Genomic DNA, 14,880 nt, shown 5'->3' on the forward strand with positions numbered 1-14,880 from the left:
CACCCCTTGAGGGTTCCACCCCTTTTTAGATACCTTTCTTTCTTCTTCCAGGGTCCATCTGGACCTCAGGGTCCTCTAGGATACCCAGGACCTCGAGGCGTTAAGGTAATGGACAACTAGGCTGGGAGATAAAGGACTATGTCGGGGCAGCCAGCTGGGATCTCAGGAGCTCGATCCTTCCAACCTAACCTCCGTCCTCAATCTCTCTCTCTGTCTCCCTTGTAACTCTAGGGTGTGGATGGAATTCGTGGTCTAAAGGGTCATAAGGGTGAAAAGGTGAGTGATGTGCCCCCAGCTACCCAGCACCTCCATCCTGCCCCATCACCTCTTCTGCCCAGCTCTTCCCCCCACTTCCTTCCATCCAGCCTGCCCTGCACTGCTCTCCAGCTTTGAAATCTACCCTTCCACCCATGTTTTCTGAAATGCTCCATTTTATCTCCTGACTGCCCCCTATCATCTCTGGTGACTTCTCATCCCTGTCTTTCTCAGGGCGAGGATGGCTTTCCCGGGTTCAAAGGGGACATGGGTGTGAAAGGTGACAGGGTGAGTAGAAACCCACACATGGCCCCCAATGCTAAGTCCTGATGTTCCTCCATATTGGAGCCCCCAATTACCAGCCTAGTTCCCAAAACCCCAGACTCCCCATCTCCCGTGCTCTTCTCCTCTTAGAGCCTGACCCTGCAGCCTTCATCTCACCAACCCAATAGTCACAACACTCTTCCTGTTCCTGTGGGGCTTCTTGTCCTGCAGTAGTTTCTGGGACCCTACTCAGCCTCACCGAGGCCCACCTCTCCTCTTGGGGCCCAGCCAATGCCACCAGTCCCTGACACCTCTTCAACCTTCTTACCCAGGGAGAGGTTGGAGTTCCTGGTTCCAGGGGCGAAGATGGACCTGAGGGGCCGAAGGGGCGTACTGGACCCACTGGAGACCCTGGCCCACCGGGGCTCATGGGTGAAAAGGTGACAGGAACGTGGAGGGGATGAGGGCCTAGGCACTGGATCAGGATGGGCGTGGGATGCCAATAGCTGGAGTCAATGAGGCATTTGAAGACCATTATATATTAATTATGCTCCTCTCTGTAGAAGGCATCGCCTTCCACTGACAGTTGGAGTGGAGGTGGGGCTATAGAAGAAGTCATGGAATAGTCTGTCGTGAGAATTTACGTGATACGGAGGTGGGGACAAGGCATGAAGCTGGCATAAGGAATGTAGGTATGAGGCAGAATGGAAATGAGTCCAGACTCAGAGCAGCAGGAATTCCAAGAAGGGGGAGTCAGAGGAGGTAAGAACAGACCTGCAGAGCTGTCAGTAAGCCCTCACTGAGTGCCAACACTGCACCTGCTTGTCCTAGGAGTCCTGTGGGGCAGCCACCCTACAGCCTCCTGTTGCAGACAGCTTTCACTGAAGTCCCAGCAAGTGAAGATGCTTCTCAGTAACCCAGCCCATGAAGGGCATAGCCTGGGTTTGACCCCTAGTAGTCAGGCTGCAGAATCCCTCCACCTAACCTCTGCTCCGCAGCTGGCTGGGCAAGGCAGGCCCTGAAGCATCAGGAGGAAGGGGGTGCGTGCCAGAGGGTCTTGGGGTGGTATGGGGACATGGCCAGAGGCCATCCTGAGCATGGTGTGTGCGGGCCTGCCAGGGGACTGGTCTTGGTGGAGTAGGAGTGTGTGCCGGAGAAGGGAAGCTGAGTCCACAGGTAGGCAAGGGCTAGATCACAATCCCCAGGAACTTCATGGAGCCACGGATTTAAAGACACAGAAGAGGTGAGATGCCCAGCATCAGTGGGGGAAAATCCACTCTCAGGAAGGAGAGATTACAAAAGCCAGGCAGCCCGTGGAGTACGAGATGAGGGGCCAGGGGGCTGAAGGTTTGCTGGGGAGCCTTGATGGGTAGGAGCTGGCTCCTGTCTCTGGGACTTGGGATCTCCATGGATAGATGGTCTGTGACTCCTCTTGCCCCTAATTGCTCCCTGTCTCTCTACAGGGCAAGTTAGGTGTTCCTGGTCTGCCCGGCTACCCTGGACGCCAGGGTCCCAAGGTGATTTGATGCCCGATGTGTGTCTCCTCCTCTTCTTCCCTCCTCTGACTCCTGATTCCAGGAAGAAGAGACTGACAGCAGTGGGGGGCCCTAGAGCGAATTTAGCCTAATCCCATTCTGCAGATGGGAGAATAGAGAGCCAGAGAGCAGCAGGGGCGGACTGGGGGTTGTCCAAGGCTGCCTAGTTACTGGTAGAGCCCAGATCTCCCACCCTGCTGCCCCCTTTTCAGGACTTCTCAAATCTTTCCTTCTCTCCACCTCATCAGGGGTCTCTGGGATTTCCTGGTTTTCCCGGCGCCAGTGGAGAGAAGGGAGCCCGGGTAAGCCCGGGGAAGGGAGAGGGTGTGGAGTGCAGGGCTGCTCTGTTGGTGGAATTGGCCCCGGGTGAGGTGTTGTTTCTGCTTCTTTCCCACCAGGGCCTGTCGGGGAAATCAGGGCCTCGGGGAGAGCGGGGCCCCACGGTAAGTGTGGAGGGCAGACATGGAAATCAAGAGCCAAAGAGGTGCATTTGGGTTTTTCTGACAACTCCCCTCCCCTCTCTTTAGGGTCCACGGGGTCAGCGGGGACCCCGAGGTGCCACTGGGAAGTCTGGAGCTAAGGTTAGTGGTCTTGGCAGGGCTTCTTCTGCCATCTGCTGCTTAATCCAGCTCCCTGTGGTCTCCCTCCTCTGACCTCCAGATGCTAGAAGGCAGTTCCTCTTTCCCCCTGACTCTCTTCCCCCAACAGGGAACATCAGGTGGTGACGGCCCCCATGGACCCCCTGGAGAAAGGGTGAGTGCAGCTTGAGTCTCCTGCTCCCTAGCGCTTCCTGAGGGGCCTGAGTGAAGCCCTCATCTCTCACCCCTGGGGTAGGGTGGGGGAAGCTGCACCCCTTGCTTATTCTCCTGATTCAACCCGGCTCTGTCTCTAGGGTCTCCCTGGACCCCAAGGCCCCAATGGATTTCCTGGCCCCAAAGGACCTCCGGTAAGATGACCTCTGACCTCTGACGGCCTCTGGTTCTATGAATCCTTCTTCTCCTCCAACCTCCTTCCCAGCCCAGAGTTTGCTTGACATCTAAACCCCTTCCAGGGTCCCCCTGGGAAGGATGGGCTGCCGGGACACCCAGGCCAGAGAGGAGAAGTGGTAAGTAACGACCTGGCCCCCTCGGACCTTCACAGTCCAGAGCCGTCTAGAAGGCCCACCAGGGAGGTTGTTGTGGCAGAGTCAGAAGCTGGTGCTGCTCAGACCCATGACCAAGGACTCGGTGGTGACTCTGCCTTTTCTCCAGGAACCTGGGGTCTATCCCAGTGTCTATGCCTGACGTGCTTTGACTGCTCTCTCTCCTTCCTCTCTCAGGGTTTCCAAGGGAAGACTGGCCCCCCTGGCCCTCCAGGGGTGGTGGGACCTCAGGTATGTCTGCCCTCGGGGGAGAGTGGACCCCAGACCGTGGAGGTCATCTGCTCCTCTTTTCCCTTTTCCTGATCACATGGCCTAGCCCCTGCTCTACCTGCCCCAGGTGCCCTGGGTGGGGATTTGGAGCAGGGATCTCAACTTCAGCCTGGTTCCTGGGCCAGTTCTCATCTCATTGTGTCCCAGAGGGGCAGTTCCGCAGTGGGAACCCTGGGTGGTGCAGTTAACTGCAAACTGGGGAATTAGGCCCCAGCACAGCGGCCTAGGAGAGCCCCAGGAATTCCTCAATAGCCTTGGGGCAGGGATAAGGGCTCCAGGGGGCTTATCTTAGGGTAGCAAGGGTGGCCTCTTTGGCCAAGGGGCAGAGGATGAGCTTGGAGTCTTTCCGTCTCATCCCCAGGGAGCAGCAGGAGAGACGGGGCCCATGGGGGAGCGAGGTCACCCAGGGCCCCCAGGACCCCCTGGAGAGCAGGGACTGACTGGAACAGCTGGAAAAGAAGGGACAAAGGTGAGTAAAGGGTCAGGCAGAGGGGAACTTGTGAGGACTAGAGTCGGGGGTGGAGGGACGTTGCTAAAGGGAACAGATAATTGGGGATTTGACAAAGGCCAGAGATCTCTCTGTCCAATTTGGGAGCATGGCTATGTGGCTCATCACATTTTGTTTCATTTTAGGGTGATCCTGGTCCCCCAGGGGCCCCAGGGAAGGATGGACCTGCTGGTCTGAGGGGCTTCCCGGGAGAGAGAGGCCTCCCCGGCACTGCCGTGAGTGTGATCCCCGTCTCCCAGCAGGAGAAACAAATCACTGGGCATCACCCCCACTCCTGTTTCCCTGAGCCTGTCTCCCCTCCCTCCCCTTGTCCTTCCCTGCGTGTCCCTTGGACCCTCATTCTTAAAATATCCCACCTTCCCATCTCATATCTGTTGCTTAAATCTCTGGTTCATAGGGTGGACTCGGTTTGAAGGGAAACGAAGGTCCGGCTGGTCCCCCTGGCCCTGCAGTGAGTCTGGGGGCTTTGGGGGGCAGGAGGGAGGAACCAGGAAAGAGTGGGTAAGGAAGGATGAAGAGTGGCATCTGGATCTAGGCAGGCTGTGGGACTGGGCAGAGGGTATCTAGGATCAGCCATAGTGTGTTCAATTTTGGGCTATTCTCCTGGGAACCATGGTCAGGACTCCTCTGATGTGGGTGGGCTGTGATGTCCTCCTTGGGGGTCTGACTCCATTTCCTGTCTCAGGGCTCCCCTGGGGAGCGAGGTGCAGCAGGATCTGGGGGACCCATTGGCCCCCCAGGGCGACCAGGCCCACAGGGTCCCCCTGGAGCCGCAGGAGAGAAAGGTGTCCCGGTGAGTGCGAGATCCCCGGGGTGGTGGGGGGAGACACTGGGGAGGGGTCTGTGAGCTGTGAGCTGCTGGGCCATGGAGGATGAGGGTTGTCTCCGGGTCATGACTTCTTTCTTCATTTCCTACAGGGTGAGAAAGGCCCCATTGGTCCAACTGGCCGAGATGGGGTACAGGGTCCCGTGGGGCTCCCTGGCCCTGCTGGACCCCCGGGCGTGGCAGGAGAGGATGGAGACAAGGTGTGGGGACTTACAGACCCTGGGCCAGTCTTTCCAGATGAGATCATTGATCTGTGCACGCCTCCTACCCCCCCACCCCTGCCTTATTTTCCCTGCCTACCCAGGTCCTTATGCTAATATCTCACCTGCCTTGTCCCTGCAGGGTGAGGTGGGAGATCCCGGACAGAAGGGCACTAAAGGGAATAAGGGTGAACATGTAAGTGACTGTGACTTTTGACTTCTGACCTCTCGCCTTTAACCTCATTTCCACCTGGTCTCTCTCCCTGTCCTGGTCTCTCTGACTCTCCTTTTCTCCCCAGGGCCCTCCTGGACCCCCTGGGCCCCTGGGTCCTGTGGGGCAGCCTGGAGCAGCGGTGAGTGACTGATGCCTCATCCCCACCCTCAGAGGTGTGGGCAGCCTCCAATCTGCCCCCAGTTCCCCTTTGCCCCTGGGGCTGAGTGTGGGGACGGGGCTCTGGGCCTAGTGCACAGCTCGATGTGGGGTTTGGGAATAGAGATCTCCTGACCCAGGACCATCTCTGTGTCCTTGCCCCTGCCCTTCCTCCACCTCAGGGAGCAGATGGGGAGCCCGGAGCTCGGGGACCCCAGGGACACTTCGGGGCCAAAGGCGATGAAGGAACAAGAGGATTCAATGGGCCCCCGGGACCCATTGGCCTGCAAGTGAGTTGGGGGCTAGAGGCAGGGGCTGAGAGGTGAGGTCAGCATGGGTCTGCTGCCCCCTACTGGCCCCTGCTGCTGAGGACTGGGGGGCATGTGGGATGGAAGGGAAGGGCACTGCAGGGTCTGTCTACTTGGAGCTGTGCTCTGGTGGCTTGGTCATCTGGGTCTGTACCCTGTCCCCCCCCCAACACAGGGTTTGCCAGGCCCCTCGGGTGAGAAGGGAGAAACCGGAGATGTGGGCCCTATGGTGAGTGCGACCCCCTGGGCCCAACCCCACCTACTAGTCACCCCTATCCAGCACCTCCAGCATCCCCTGCTCCCTGCCGGCTGCTCTCTGGCGTGGCTGCCCCCCTCTCTTGCCACCCTCTCAAGATGTCTGCCTCCCCCAACCCTCTGGCATTCTTATGTGCCTACTGCTCTTTCTTTCTCTTCGCTTCCCCATCTTTGCTGTATCTGTTTCCCCAGGGACCACCCGGCCCCCCAGGACCTAGAGGCCCAGCTGGACCCAATGGAGCTGATGTGAGTCCTCTCAGCCTCTCTCCCTGCAGATCACCATGGCCAGTCCTGCCTCCCTTTCCCTAGACTATAAACTCTAGTCTCATCTCAGCTGCCACGAGAAGCCACCTGCCCTGGAAGGCCTCCCACTGTCTCACTGCTATGACTCGGGTGTTCATTCAGGCTCTGCCCCTGGAATGGCACCTCCTCCTTTAAGCAATGACTCCTATTTCTGTTCCTCTTCCAGGGCCCACAAGGTCCCCCAGGAGGTGTTGGGAACCTGGGTCCCCCTGGAGAGAAGGTAACAGGGAAGGAGATGAGTGAATGGACTTGTCTTCGGGGTGGTATGAGTGTTGGGTTTCTGCCAGTTTTGGCAAGAGAGAATTATATGTGAGAGACTGAAATATCAGGATTTTTTTGGGGGGTGGAAGGAAGTGTTTGACCCCAGTCTCCTTGCAGGGGGAGCCAGGAGAGTCAGGATCTCCAGGGGTCCAGGGTGAGCCAGGTGTCAAGGTGAGTGAAAACTCTGAGACCCTGCTCCCTAATCCCCATCACCCTAATCAACCCCAGCCCCTGGTTGCTGTGATCTCTTGGAGCTGGAGCCCCTCCACAGCCTAGGAGCCTGTGCCCCCGACACTCTGTGAGGCTGGACCTCTGGGTCTGAGTGAGCCCCACGCTCTTTCTTTGAAGGGAAGAGGGACCAGAGGACTCCCTATGGGCTTGACTTGATGTATGCATCCCGCTGTCACTGAGGGGGTAGAGGGGAGGCTGAAGGTGTCTTGGAAGCAGGGGCTGCATCCTTGACTTTCGAGAGCCCTTTGGGACCATCTGTACCCTCTACTCATCCTTCAGGGTCCACGCGGGGAGCGTGGGGAGAAAGGAGAGTCCGGGCAACCAGGAGAGGCAGGACCACCAGGGCCCAAAGGCCCCACCGGTGATGATGGCCCCAAAGGGAACCCTGTGAGTTTGGGGGGGCAGGGCTGGAAGGGGAGGCTTGTGAATGAGAGACCTGGGAATGTAGGTGTGTTTGAGTGAGAGGATCTTGGAGTAGGGGGAGTCCAAGAGTGGGGGATACTTGGGTGGGAGGCTCTGGGAATGAGGTCTTCTGGAAGGGACATATGAAATCCAGAGAAAGTGAGAGATGCCTTCTGATTGCCTGACAGCATCGGAAAGCATGAAGTGCAGGAAGTGAGGAAAAGCAAGTGCAGGAGACCACCTTCGCAGGGCATGCAGGCGGGCACTATGGGCAGAGAAGGAGAGGTGTGACATGGGGGTCTGTGTTAGTTCTGGGTAGCTTAGGGGCTTATGACCTTGACCTTGTTCTCTGCACTAGGGTCCTGTTGGTTTTCCTGGTGATCCTGGCCCTCCTGGAGAAGGCGGCCCTCGGGTGAGTCTTCCCTAGGGAGAGAATGGCGGATAGAGAGTAGGTACCTGGACAGGACTTTGTGTGGCTGATGGGCTTGAGTGTGGGAAGCTGGGGGGTATGGCAGGGCAGGCAGAGAGTTGGAAAGATTGGCACTTTTGGGGGTGATGCCAGCCAGGTTGTGGCAACCCTTGACCTTGCTTTGTCCTTTCAGGGCCAGGATGGTGCGAAGGGTGACCGAGGAGAAGATGGCGAGCCAGGACAGCCTGTGAGTGACTAGTGCCCCCTCCCTTCACCACTGAGCCCAAGCCTTCAGGCCCATTGTCCCCTTTTGATGCCCTGCTCCTGAAAGTTCCATGGACTGGAAGCTAAATGCTCACGCATCCTTATTCCTCCCTCCATAGGGATCTCCTGGTCCCACTGGGGAGAATGGACCCCCTGGACCACTTGGAAAGCGGGTAAGTGAGGTGGACATCCAGGACCTTGAAGTGCAGTCCCTGGGCAGGGTGGATAGAGGGGAGTGGCAAATGGGATGGGCAGGGAGGTGCCTGGGATGGGGTGCATATGTGTGTGAACATTTGTATCTGTGAGTGTGCCCTATATAAGTGAGTTCGTCCATTCCTGGGTTTTGCTATGTATCTTCTTGCCAGGGGTGGTGGGAATCACCAACTGATCAGAGTGGACACTGGAGGAAGGGGCTAGCTTTCCCAGAGGGCTTCCCCACCCTGCCCCCGCCCCCGGCTAGGCCCCTGGCTGGTCCCCCCCCCCCCCCCCCCCCCCCCCCGCTCGGTGGATTAACTGGATTAACTCTCCAGTTGCTGCAGTAGAAGGGCACTAGATGGTGTGGGGGCAAGTGGCTCTTCACAGAATACACAGAACTCCTCAGTATTTTAACAAGTGGTACAGCTATACCAGCTCGTCTGTGAATCAGCTTCTGTGACTCTGCATGCACAAGTGTGTGTGTGCGCACACAAGGAAGTCTGTGTGTGCATGCATGCTCACATGCGCACAGTCACTGGAGGCCAGAAGGACAGGAGGGGAAAGCAGTTGAGCCTGGCAACTCCCTACCTATCAGCTTTTCCTTCCTGTCTTCATCTGCAGGGTCCTGCTGGCATGCCTGGTCCTGAGGGGCGGCAAGGAGAGAAGGGAGCCAAGGTGAGGGAGAGGCCATCCTGAATGCTGGAGTGTTCCCTCTATCCCCTGGCACTTCTGGTTTCTCAGATTCCTCTCTCCAGACATCTATGGCATGTCGAGCTCCTCCATGTTGAGCCTCTTGCCCTGATGGGGGTTCCCTATACTTATTCCTGCTCCAGGGGCTCCTGGGGACTAGCCTCTCCTTTCTGCCTCATCCCATCTGCCTTGAACTCCTTACCCCCAACCATATCCCTTTCCTCTGCATTTTAAGACTCATTCCGTGCATGTGTTTCAGGGGGATCCTGGTGCTGTGGGTGCCCCAGGGAAGACAGGCCCTGTGGGTCCAGCAGGACCAGCGGGGAAAACTGGTCCTGATGGTCTCAGGGGACTCCCAGGCTCAGTGGTAAGTCATGGAGTGGAGAGGCTTGGCTGGGGTAGGAGGGGTCAGGGGCCTTTGGAGGGTGCCCATATGAGGACAGTTCTCCTGACCTCTGTGGTCCCTTTGGCTCTGCAGGGTCAGCAAGGCCGTCCTGGGGCCACAGGCCAGGCTGGACCTCCAGGTCCTGTGGTGAGTGATTGTGGATTGGGTGGGGAGGGTGGGGGTGAGGACGATGGTGCTGTCGCCTGGCAGTGGGCATGCAGCAGAGGCCTTGGACCAAGTGGGAAATGGCAGTGAGGAGAGCTTGGTCCCACCTTCCCATGGAGAGAGTGACTTCCTGTCTCCCCACAGGGACCCCCAGGGCTTCCTGGCCTCCGGGGTGATGTTGGAGCCAAGGGCGAGAAGGTGAGTGACAGACTTATGGCTGGGCATCTCCCCTCATCCACACCCTGAGTGCCCAGCACTGTGCTTCAGACCTCCAGCACTGAGTCTTTGGAGGGTCCTTACTCAGACCCTGGGCCCGAGTCTCTCTTGTCTTCTGGGCTCTGACCCTTGTAGGTTCCTTCTTCTGCATCCCTGTGTCTCCTCTTTGCCACCCCCTGACCACCTGTCCCTCCTCCAGGGTCACCCAGGTCTCATCGGACTGATTGGTCCCCCTGGAGAGCAGGGAGAGAAGGGTGATCGGGGACTTCCTGGCCCTCAGGGCTCTGCTGGACAGAAGGGAGAGACGGTGAGGACATGGTCCTGGAAGGTCTGGGAGGATGAGTGTGGGGATTCATGTTGGGGGTAGGTGGGGTGGCAATGGAGACTCAGCGTAGGGGGACGGAGGATGTGGAGGAAGACCCACTTGAACCATGCCTCTCTTCTTCCTAGGGTATCCCAGGAGCATCTGGCCCTATTGGTCCTGGAGGGCCTCCTGGCCTCCCCGTGAGTACCCCATCTGTTCCTCATTAAATCCCCTAAACCCCAATGCTCCCCCCTCCATAATCCCCCAATGGCTTCCATGGCAACAGCCAGCAAACAAGAATAGGCCCCAGTGTCCTCCATATGTCCTTACACCTGCAGTGTTTCCTCCCCCACCCTTCCAGGGCCTCCCATATGTCTCCGAGTCCCCTCATGCCTGCCCATCCTGTAGGAAAGCCAGGGTCTTGTGGACTCATGACTTTGCCTCTCCATTCCTCCATATCCCAACCGTCCCCTGTGGTGACTACCTCTTTCTTATTCCTCATTTCATAGGGACCTGCTGGCCCCAAAGGAGCCAAAGGAGCCACAGTAAGTGATGCCCCAGCCAACTCTGAGCTCTGCTCCCTTCCGCCAGCCAGACTTGACACTTTCCAGGGCAAACATGCTCTCTCCCAGGGAAACTCCTCATTCCCAGCCCAGAGATTGATTTGACCCTTCTGTGACCTTCATTGCTTGCTTGACCCCTTGACTCCACCATGACCTCATTTACTCCTCTGGCAGGGCCCAGCTGGACCCAAGGGCGAGAAGGGCATCCAGGGTCCTCCAGGACACCCGGTGAGTTACAAGTCAGGGCCTGCTTCTCTGACTGTGCCTGTCGTTTCCCCCTCATATCATCCTTGTCTCTCACCCTCTTCACCCATCCCTCCACCCAGGGCCCCCCAGGCGAAGTGATCCAGCCCCTGCCCATCCAGATGCCCAAGAAGACTCGGCGCTCGGTGGATGGAAGCCGCCTGATGCAGGAGGACGAGGCCATACCGGCTGGGGGCGCTCCGGGCAGTGCTGGGGGGCTGGAGGAGATTTTTGGTTCCCTCGACTCCCTGCGGGAGGAGATTGAGCAGATGAGGCGGCCGACAGGGACCCAGGACAGCCCTGCCCGCACCTGCCAGGACCTGAAGCTCTGCCACCCAGAGCTGCCTGATGGTCAGTGCCAGGCTCAGGAGACAACGGAATGAAAAGCCAGATGGATGTAGGGGCTCTTGGGGGAAGGTGTGGGGTGGGGGCTCGGAGCTCGGGGCTTGGGACAGCAGTTCTTTACCAACCAGGTCAGAAGTATTTCAATATTTAACGGCTGATCTGGTCCTCCCAGTGTGCACCAGCTCATGATCAGCCCGCTGCCTACAGGAAGTGGCACACATGCACACACATGCATGTGTACACTTGTGCTTGCATTTATACTAACGGGCACATGTGTGCATCTACAACCACCTATTGTACTGATGTGAGGGTGTCAGTGCTCCTGCCTCCCCTGTGGGAGCCTGGGGGTACTGCTGAGGGAAGGGGTCCCTCAGATGGGCAGAGTGTAGGGTGATGATGGAATGAAGTATGGGTGGGGGTGGTATTGTAGGGACTCTGGGGGAGAGTGGGGCCGGGAGACCAAGGGCGTGGTGGGGAGAAGTGGGGTTTGGAACAGCAGGGCGGGGAGTGGGAAAGGGGTCAAGGAGTGTCTTGAGTCCTGCCTGTGGGGGCCCTGACCCTTCCTTCTCCCTTCCCTGACAGGAGAGTACTGGGTTGACCCCAACCAGGGCTGTGCTCGGGATGCCTTCCGGGTTTTCTGCAATTTTACAGCAGGAGGGGAAACGTGTGTGACTCCCAGAGATGATGTCACGCAAGTGAGAGCTGGCCCCTGACTTTCCTCCCCTGCTCCTCTGTGCAGCCCAGTGGCTTCTGGGTTTATGTGACAGGTGCCCTGGCCCCTACAGAGCTTTTGCCCCTTCTTTCCCTGGCTTTTATCCTCTTACCAGCCCTCTGCCACTCTGTCTCCTTCCCTTGACAACCCAAGACAGAGTTTGCCTTTTGTTTGCCCTCAGTAAGTCCTCCCTGTCTCCCACTCTGGCCCATTTATCCCCCAGCCCTTTCTGCCCAGTGAGTCCCCACCAAGAACCCTGGGCTGGGGACCTTGTGTCTGTAGATGCTTCGCAAGCCCTGCTCTGTCTGCCCCTCATCGCTGTCCTCTCTCCCCCCAGTTCTCTTACGTGGACTCAGAGGGCTCCCCGATTGGTGTGGTCCAGCTTACCTTCCTGCGGCTGCTCAGCGTCTCAGCCCACCAAGATGTCTCCTACCCATGCTTGGGGGTGGCCCGAGAGGGTCCCCTGAAGCTCCGGGGGGCCAATGAGGATGAGCTGAGCTTGGAGACCAGCCCCTATGTCAAGGAATTCAGAGATGGCTGTCAGGTGGGAGGCAGGAAGAGCTGGATGGGGCGCATCCCAGAGTCAGGCTGCAGAAGACCTGTTGGGTAGAGGCACCTGGAAGACCAGGAGGAGTCCAGCTTCTTGGTGTCAGATGTATTCGAGGGAGCTCAGACAGGGGCGAGGAGGGTGGGAAAGATGGAAGGTGGGATTCACCTTTGGTGCGCCCACCAGCAGCATGCAGAGTGAGTCATACAGGCTCGTGCACACATTTACACAGGTTGCCCGACAAGCACACAGGTGTGCAAACCACCTCCCACACCCTGAAGGCACAGGAGCACACAGACACTCCCAGCCTGTACAGACATCCCCAGAGTTGCCTGGACAGGGTCACACATGGACATACACATGTGGAATCATGTCAGATATCATCACACAGTGACACCACAGACACGTGGGGTTCACACAGACTCGCACAACTACCACAGGTAGATGATCTCCAAGATGAACCCAAAGCTGTAGACAGGCTCATGAGCACACATGTGTGCGTGCACACACATGTGCACACAAATCCAATCTTCCTAGCTTTCCTAATCCTGACTCTCTGGAAGAAATTTGAGGAAGAAAATCTAGCAAGTCTGACCACATGACAAGGATGGGCAGAGGAGTAGGGGGGATAGCACCTCAGGGCCTCAGAGGAGAGGGGAACCTGGGCCTGAGGCTGGGGGATCTGTGGGCTCTGTGTGTGCCTCCACCAAGCTCACTGCTCCCTCTCTTCCATCTTCCTCTCAAGACACAGCAAGGCCGGACGGTGCTGGAGGTGCGGACTCCTGTGCTGGAGCAGCTACCGGTGCTGGACGCCTCCTTCTCAGACCTGGGGGCCCCCCCAAGGCGGGGAGGGGTGCTGTTGGGGCCTGTGTGCTTCATGGGCTAGGACCTTCTCTACCTGACTCTGTCCGCCGAAAGCAGGCCCACCCGGAATCTCACAGCATCAGCTCTGTGCCACCTCCCAAGAGGGCTCCTCACCATCTAGAGGGCTTTGGGCCAGGGCACCGAGAGCCCCCAGTCTGGGGCATACCAGGGGAGGGTGAAGCGTGCCGGGCACCCCAGGGGAGGGGTGGCACCTGGGGCTCTTGGCCCTCCCACCCGGAGCCTGTGACCTGTTAGGCAGCCGGGACCCTTATTTAAAACTCACCTCCCGATCGCCCCTAAACAAGCAGAAGAGAAGAGAAAGGACACTGTGTATTTTGTATTTAAAAGTAATTAATTAATTATTTAAAGAGCGGAAAACAAAACAAAAAAGATAAAGAGAGAAATGCCAACAGGAACCAGCAGACTTTGGAGACAGGGCTCACCCTACTCCTTGCCTCAGGGCTTCCTCAGCGACTATGGGGAGCCGTTTCCAGGCCAACCCCCCCTCCCTCAGCCTGCCTGTAGCACCCACTGTGAATGTTGGAATATATGGTCTCCTTTGCCTCAGGGTCTGACTCTCTCTGCCCAGGGGCTTTCTCGGCTCCACCAGGGTGTTTGGCTCCCCGACCCACACACAGGCTGTGTCTCACTTGGTCTGGGACTTGCAGGAACTGACTGTTACCTGGTGAGCAGGCCTCCACCACTTCCCACCCCTTCCCCCCGGGGCGGGGGGAGTGGAAGGGTGAGGGGTGAGAGCAGGGCTGCTTTCAGCACTGTCAAAATACCAAAACTCGTCCTTATCAGCCAGCCAGTCACCATGGCTCTGAGCCCCCGAGCAATCCACTACCACCCTGGCCACTCTGGTCCCACCCCTGAGCACCCTCTCGCCTTCCCTGATCCCATAATGGAAGGGTTAATGTGTGGCATCTGGATGGAAGGGACTCCCGGGACCTTGTCCAGCCCTCCGACCAGTTTCCTTTCTGACTGATGGCTAAATAATGTGATCGTCTCCTCTAGGGCACATGTGTGTGTGGTGCTTGTGTTGTTATTTCAACCCTAACCCCAACCCTGCCCAGTACCCCCTCTTTGCCAGCTGAGCCTTTTCCAGAAATGGAAGGCTTAAACCTTTTGCCCAGAGGGCCTGTCCTTTTGTGGTGCTGGGGCCCAGAAAGAATTCATAAATCCTGGCTGACAAGTCCAGACTCACGAGCCCATCAGGCAGGAGCCCAGGCTTCTGTGTGATGCAGGTGCTGGGCTGTTTCTGGGTGAGGGTGTGCCCGTCTTCCTCGTGTCTGGGTCAAACACGACATCCCAGCACCCCCACTGGCCATCTTTAGGGACCTCAGGGTTGAAAGGGGGGCCTTCCCTGGTCTGGTCTAAACTCTGCAAATGAGAGGACTGAGGCTCATGTCCAGGACAACGTTTCCTGCCCCTGTGCCTCTGGTCACCTCCTCCTTCCCCTTCAAGTATGCCATGGTCCTGGCTGCTGTATGGTCCAAGGCCACCTGCACCTGCATTATCGGCTACTCTGCGTCAAGGTGCCCAGTGCTCGTCCCACCGAGAGCGGCACGGCCCCCACTTACTCCTTTCCCAGCGGCTCCTTTCAGGGCTTACTCAGTAGCTCTGTGCCCTCCGGGTCTGGGCAGGGCCCTTCTGTTCAGGGCAGCCGCTGGCCGGGCACCCCTAGTTGGCCTCCCACCTCTCCTGGGGCTTCCCATCCCCACAGCAGCACTTCCTGGCTCCCGCCCGTCCTGGCAGTAGAATAAAACTTATTTCAGGGCCTCCTCCCAACCCGGAGGCCCCTTCTTCGCTGGAAGCCGGGCTGCGCGTGTGCCGGGTGAGCGTCGCG

General features: G+C 58.1%; 1 protein-coding gene across 8 annotated transcripts in view; it reads left to right on the top strand.

Moving 5' to 3' along the window:
• The window catches only part of COL11A2 (collagen type XI alpha 2 chain), a 29,815-nt gene extending 15,763 nt beyond the window's left edge, over positions 1–14,052 (top strand). For 7 of the 8 annotated variants that reach the window (XM_072833500.1, XM_072833504.1, XM_072833499.1 and 4 more), the window contains 40 exons: positions 52–105; positions 232–276; positions 490–543; positions 852–959; positions 1,983–2,036; positions 2,303–2,356; positions 2,453–2,497; positions 2,582–2,635; positions 2,763–2,807; positions 2,947–3,000; positions 3,106–3,159; positions 3,373–3,426; positions 3,827–3,934; positions 4,099–4,188; positions 4,371–4,424; positions 4,659–4,766; positions 4,892–4,999; positions 5,142–5,195; positions 5,299–5,352; positions 5,552–5,659; positions 5,853–5,906; positions 6,125–6,178; positions 6,402–6,455; positions 6,614–6,667; positions 7,007–7,114; positions 7,488–7,541; positions 7,732–7,785; positions 7,922–7,975; positions 8,619–8,672; positions 8,947–9,054; positions 9,166–9,219; positions 9,382–9,435; positions 9,653–9,760; positions 9,904–9,957; positions 10,267–10,302; positions 10,495–10,548; positions 10,647–10,914; positions 11,491–11,603; positions 11,958–12,164; positions 12,913–14,052. In XM_072833500.1, the coding sequence (XP_072689601.1) occupies positions 52–105; positions 232–276; positions 490–543; positions 852–959; positions 1,983–2,036; positions 2,303–2,356; positions 2,453–2,497; positions 2,582–2,635; positions 2,763–2,807; positions 2,947–3,000; positions 3,106–3,159; positions 3,373–3,426; positions 3,827–3,934; positions 4,099–4,188; positions 4,371–4,424; positions 4,659–4,766; positions 4,892–4,999; positions 5,142–5,195; positions 5,299–5,352; positions 5,552–5,659; positions 5,853–5,906; positions 6,125–6,178; positions 6,402–6,455; positions 6,614–6,667; positions 7,007–7,114; positions 7,488–7,541; positions 7,732–7,785; positions 7,922–7,975; positions 8,619–8,672; positions 8,947–9,054; positions 9,166–9,219; positions 9,382–9,435; positions 9,653–9,760; positions 9,904–9,957; positions 10,267–10,302; positions 10,495–10,548; positions 10,647–10,914; positions 11,491–11,603; positions 11,958–12,164; positions 12,913–13,053 (3,096 nt within the window). In that variant the 3' untranslated portion in view covers positions 13,054–14,052. Of the gene's footprint in view, positions 1–51; positions 106–231; positions 277–489; positions 544–851; positions 960–1,982; positions 2,037–2,302; positions 2,357–2,452; positions 2,498–2,581; positions 2,636–2,762; positions 2,808–2,946; positions 3,001–3,105; positions 3,160–3,372; positions 3,427–3,826; positions 3,935–4,098; positions 4,189–4,370; positions 4,475–4,658; positions 4,767–4,891; positions 5,000–5,141; positions 5,196–5,298; positions 5,353–5,551; positions 5,660–5,852; positions 5,907–6,124; positions 6,179–6,401; positions 6,456–6,613; positions 6,668–7,006; positions 7,115–7,487; positions 7,542–7,731; positions 7,786–7,921; positions 7,976–8,618; positions 8,673–8,946; positions 9,055–9,165; positions 9,220–9,381; positions 9,436–9,652; positions 9,761–9,903; positions 9,960–10,266; positions 10,303–10,494; positions 10,549–10,646; positions 10,915–11,490; positions 11,604–11,957; positions 12,165–12,912 lie in introns of those variants that run through there. The other variant, XR_012034462.1, reaches the window with a different exon arrangement.
• Positions 14,053–14,880: the final 828 nt, after the last annotated feature.

The sequence above is a fragment of the Canis lupus genome, chromosome 7 (assembly GCF_048164855.1).
Source record: "Canis lupus baileyi chromosome 7, mCanLup2.hap1, whole genome shotgun sequence".
In the NCBI taxonomy this organism is placed as follows: Eukaryota; Metazoa; Chordata; class Mammalia; order Carnivora; family Canidae; genus Canis; species Canis lupus.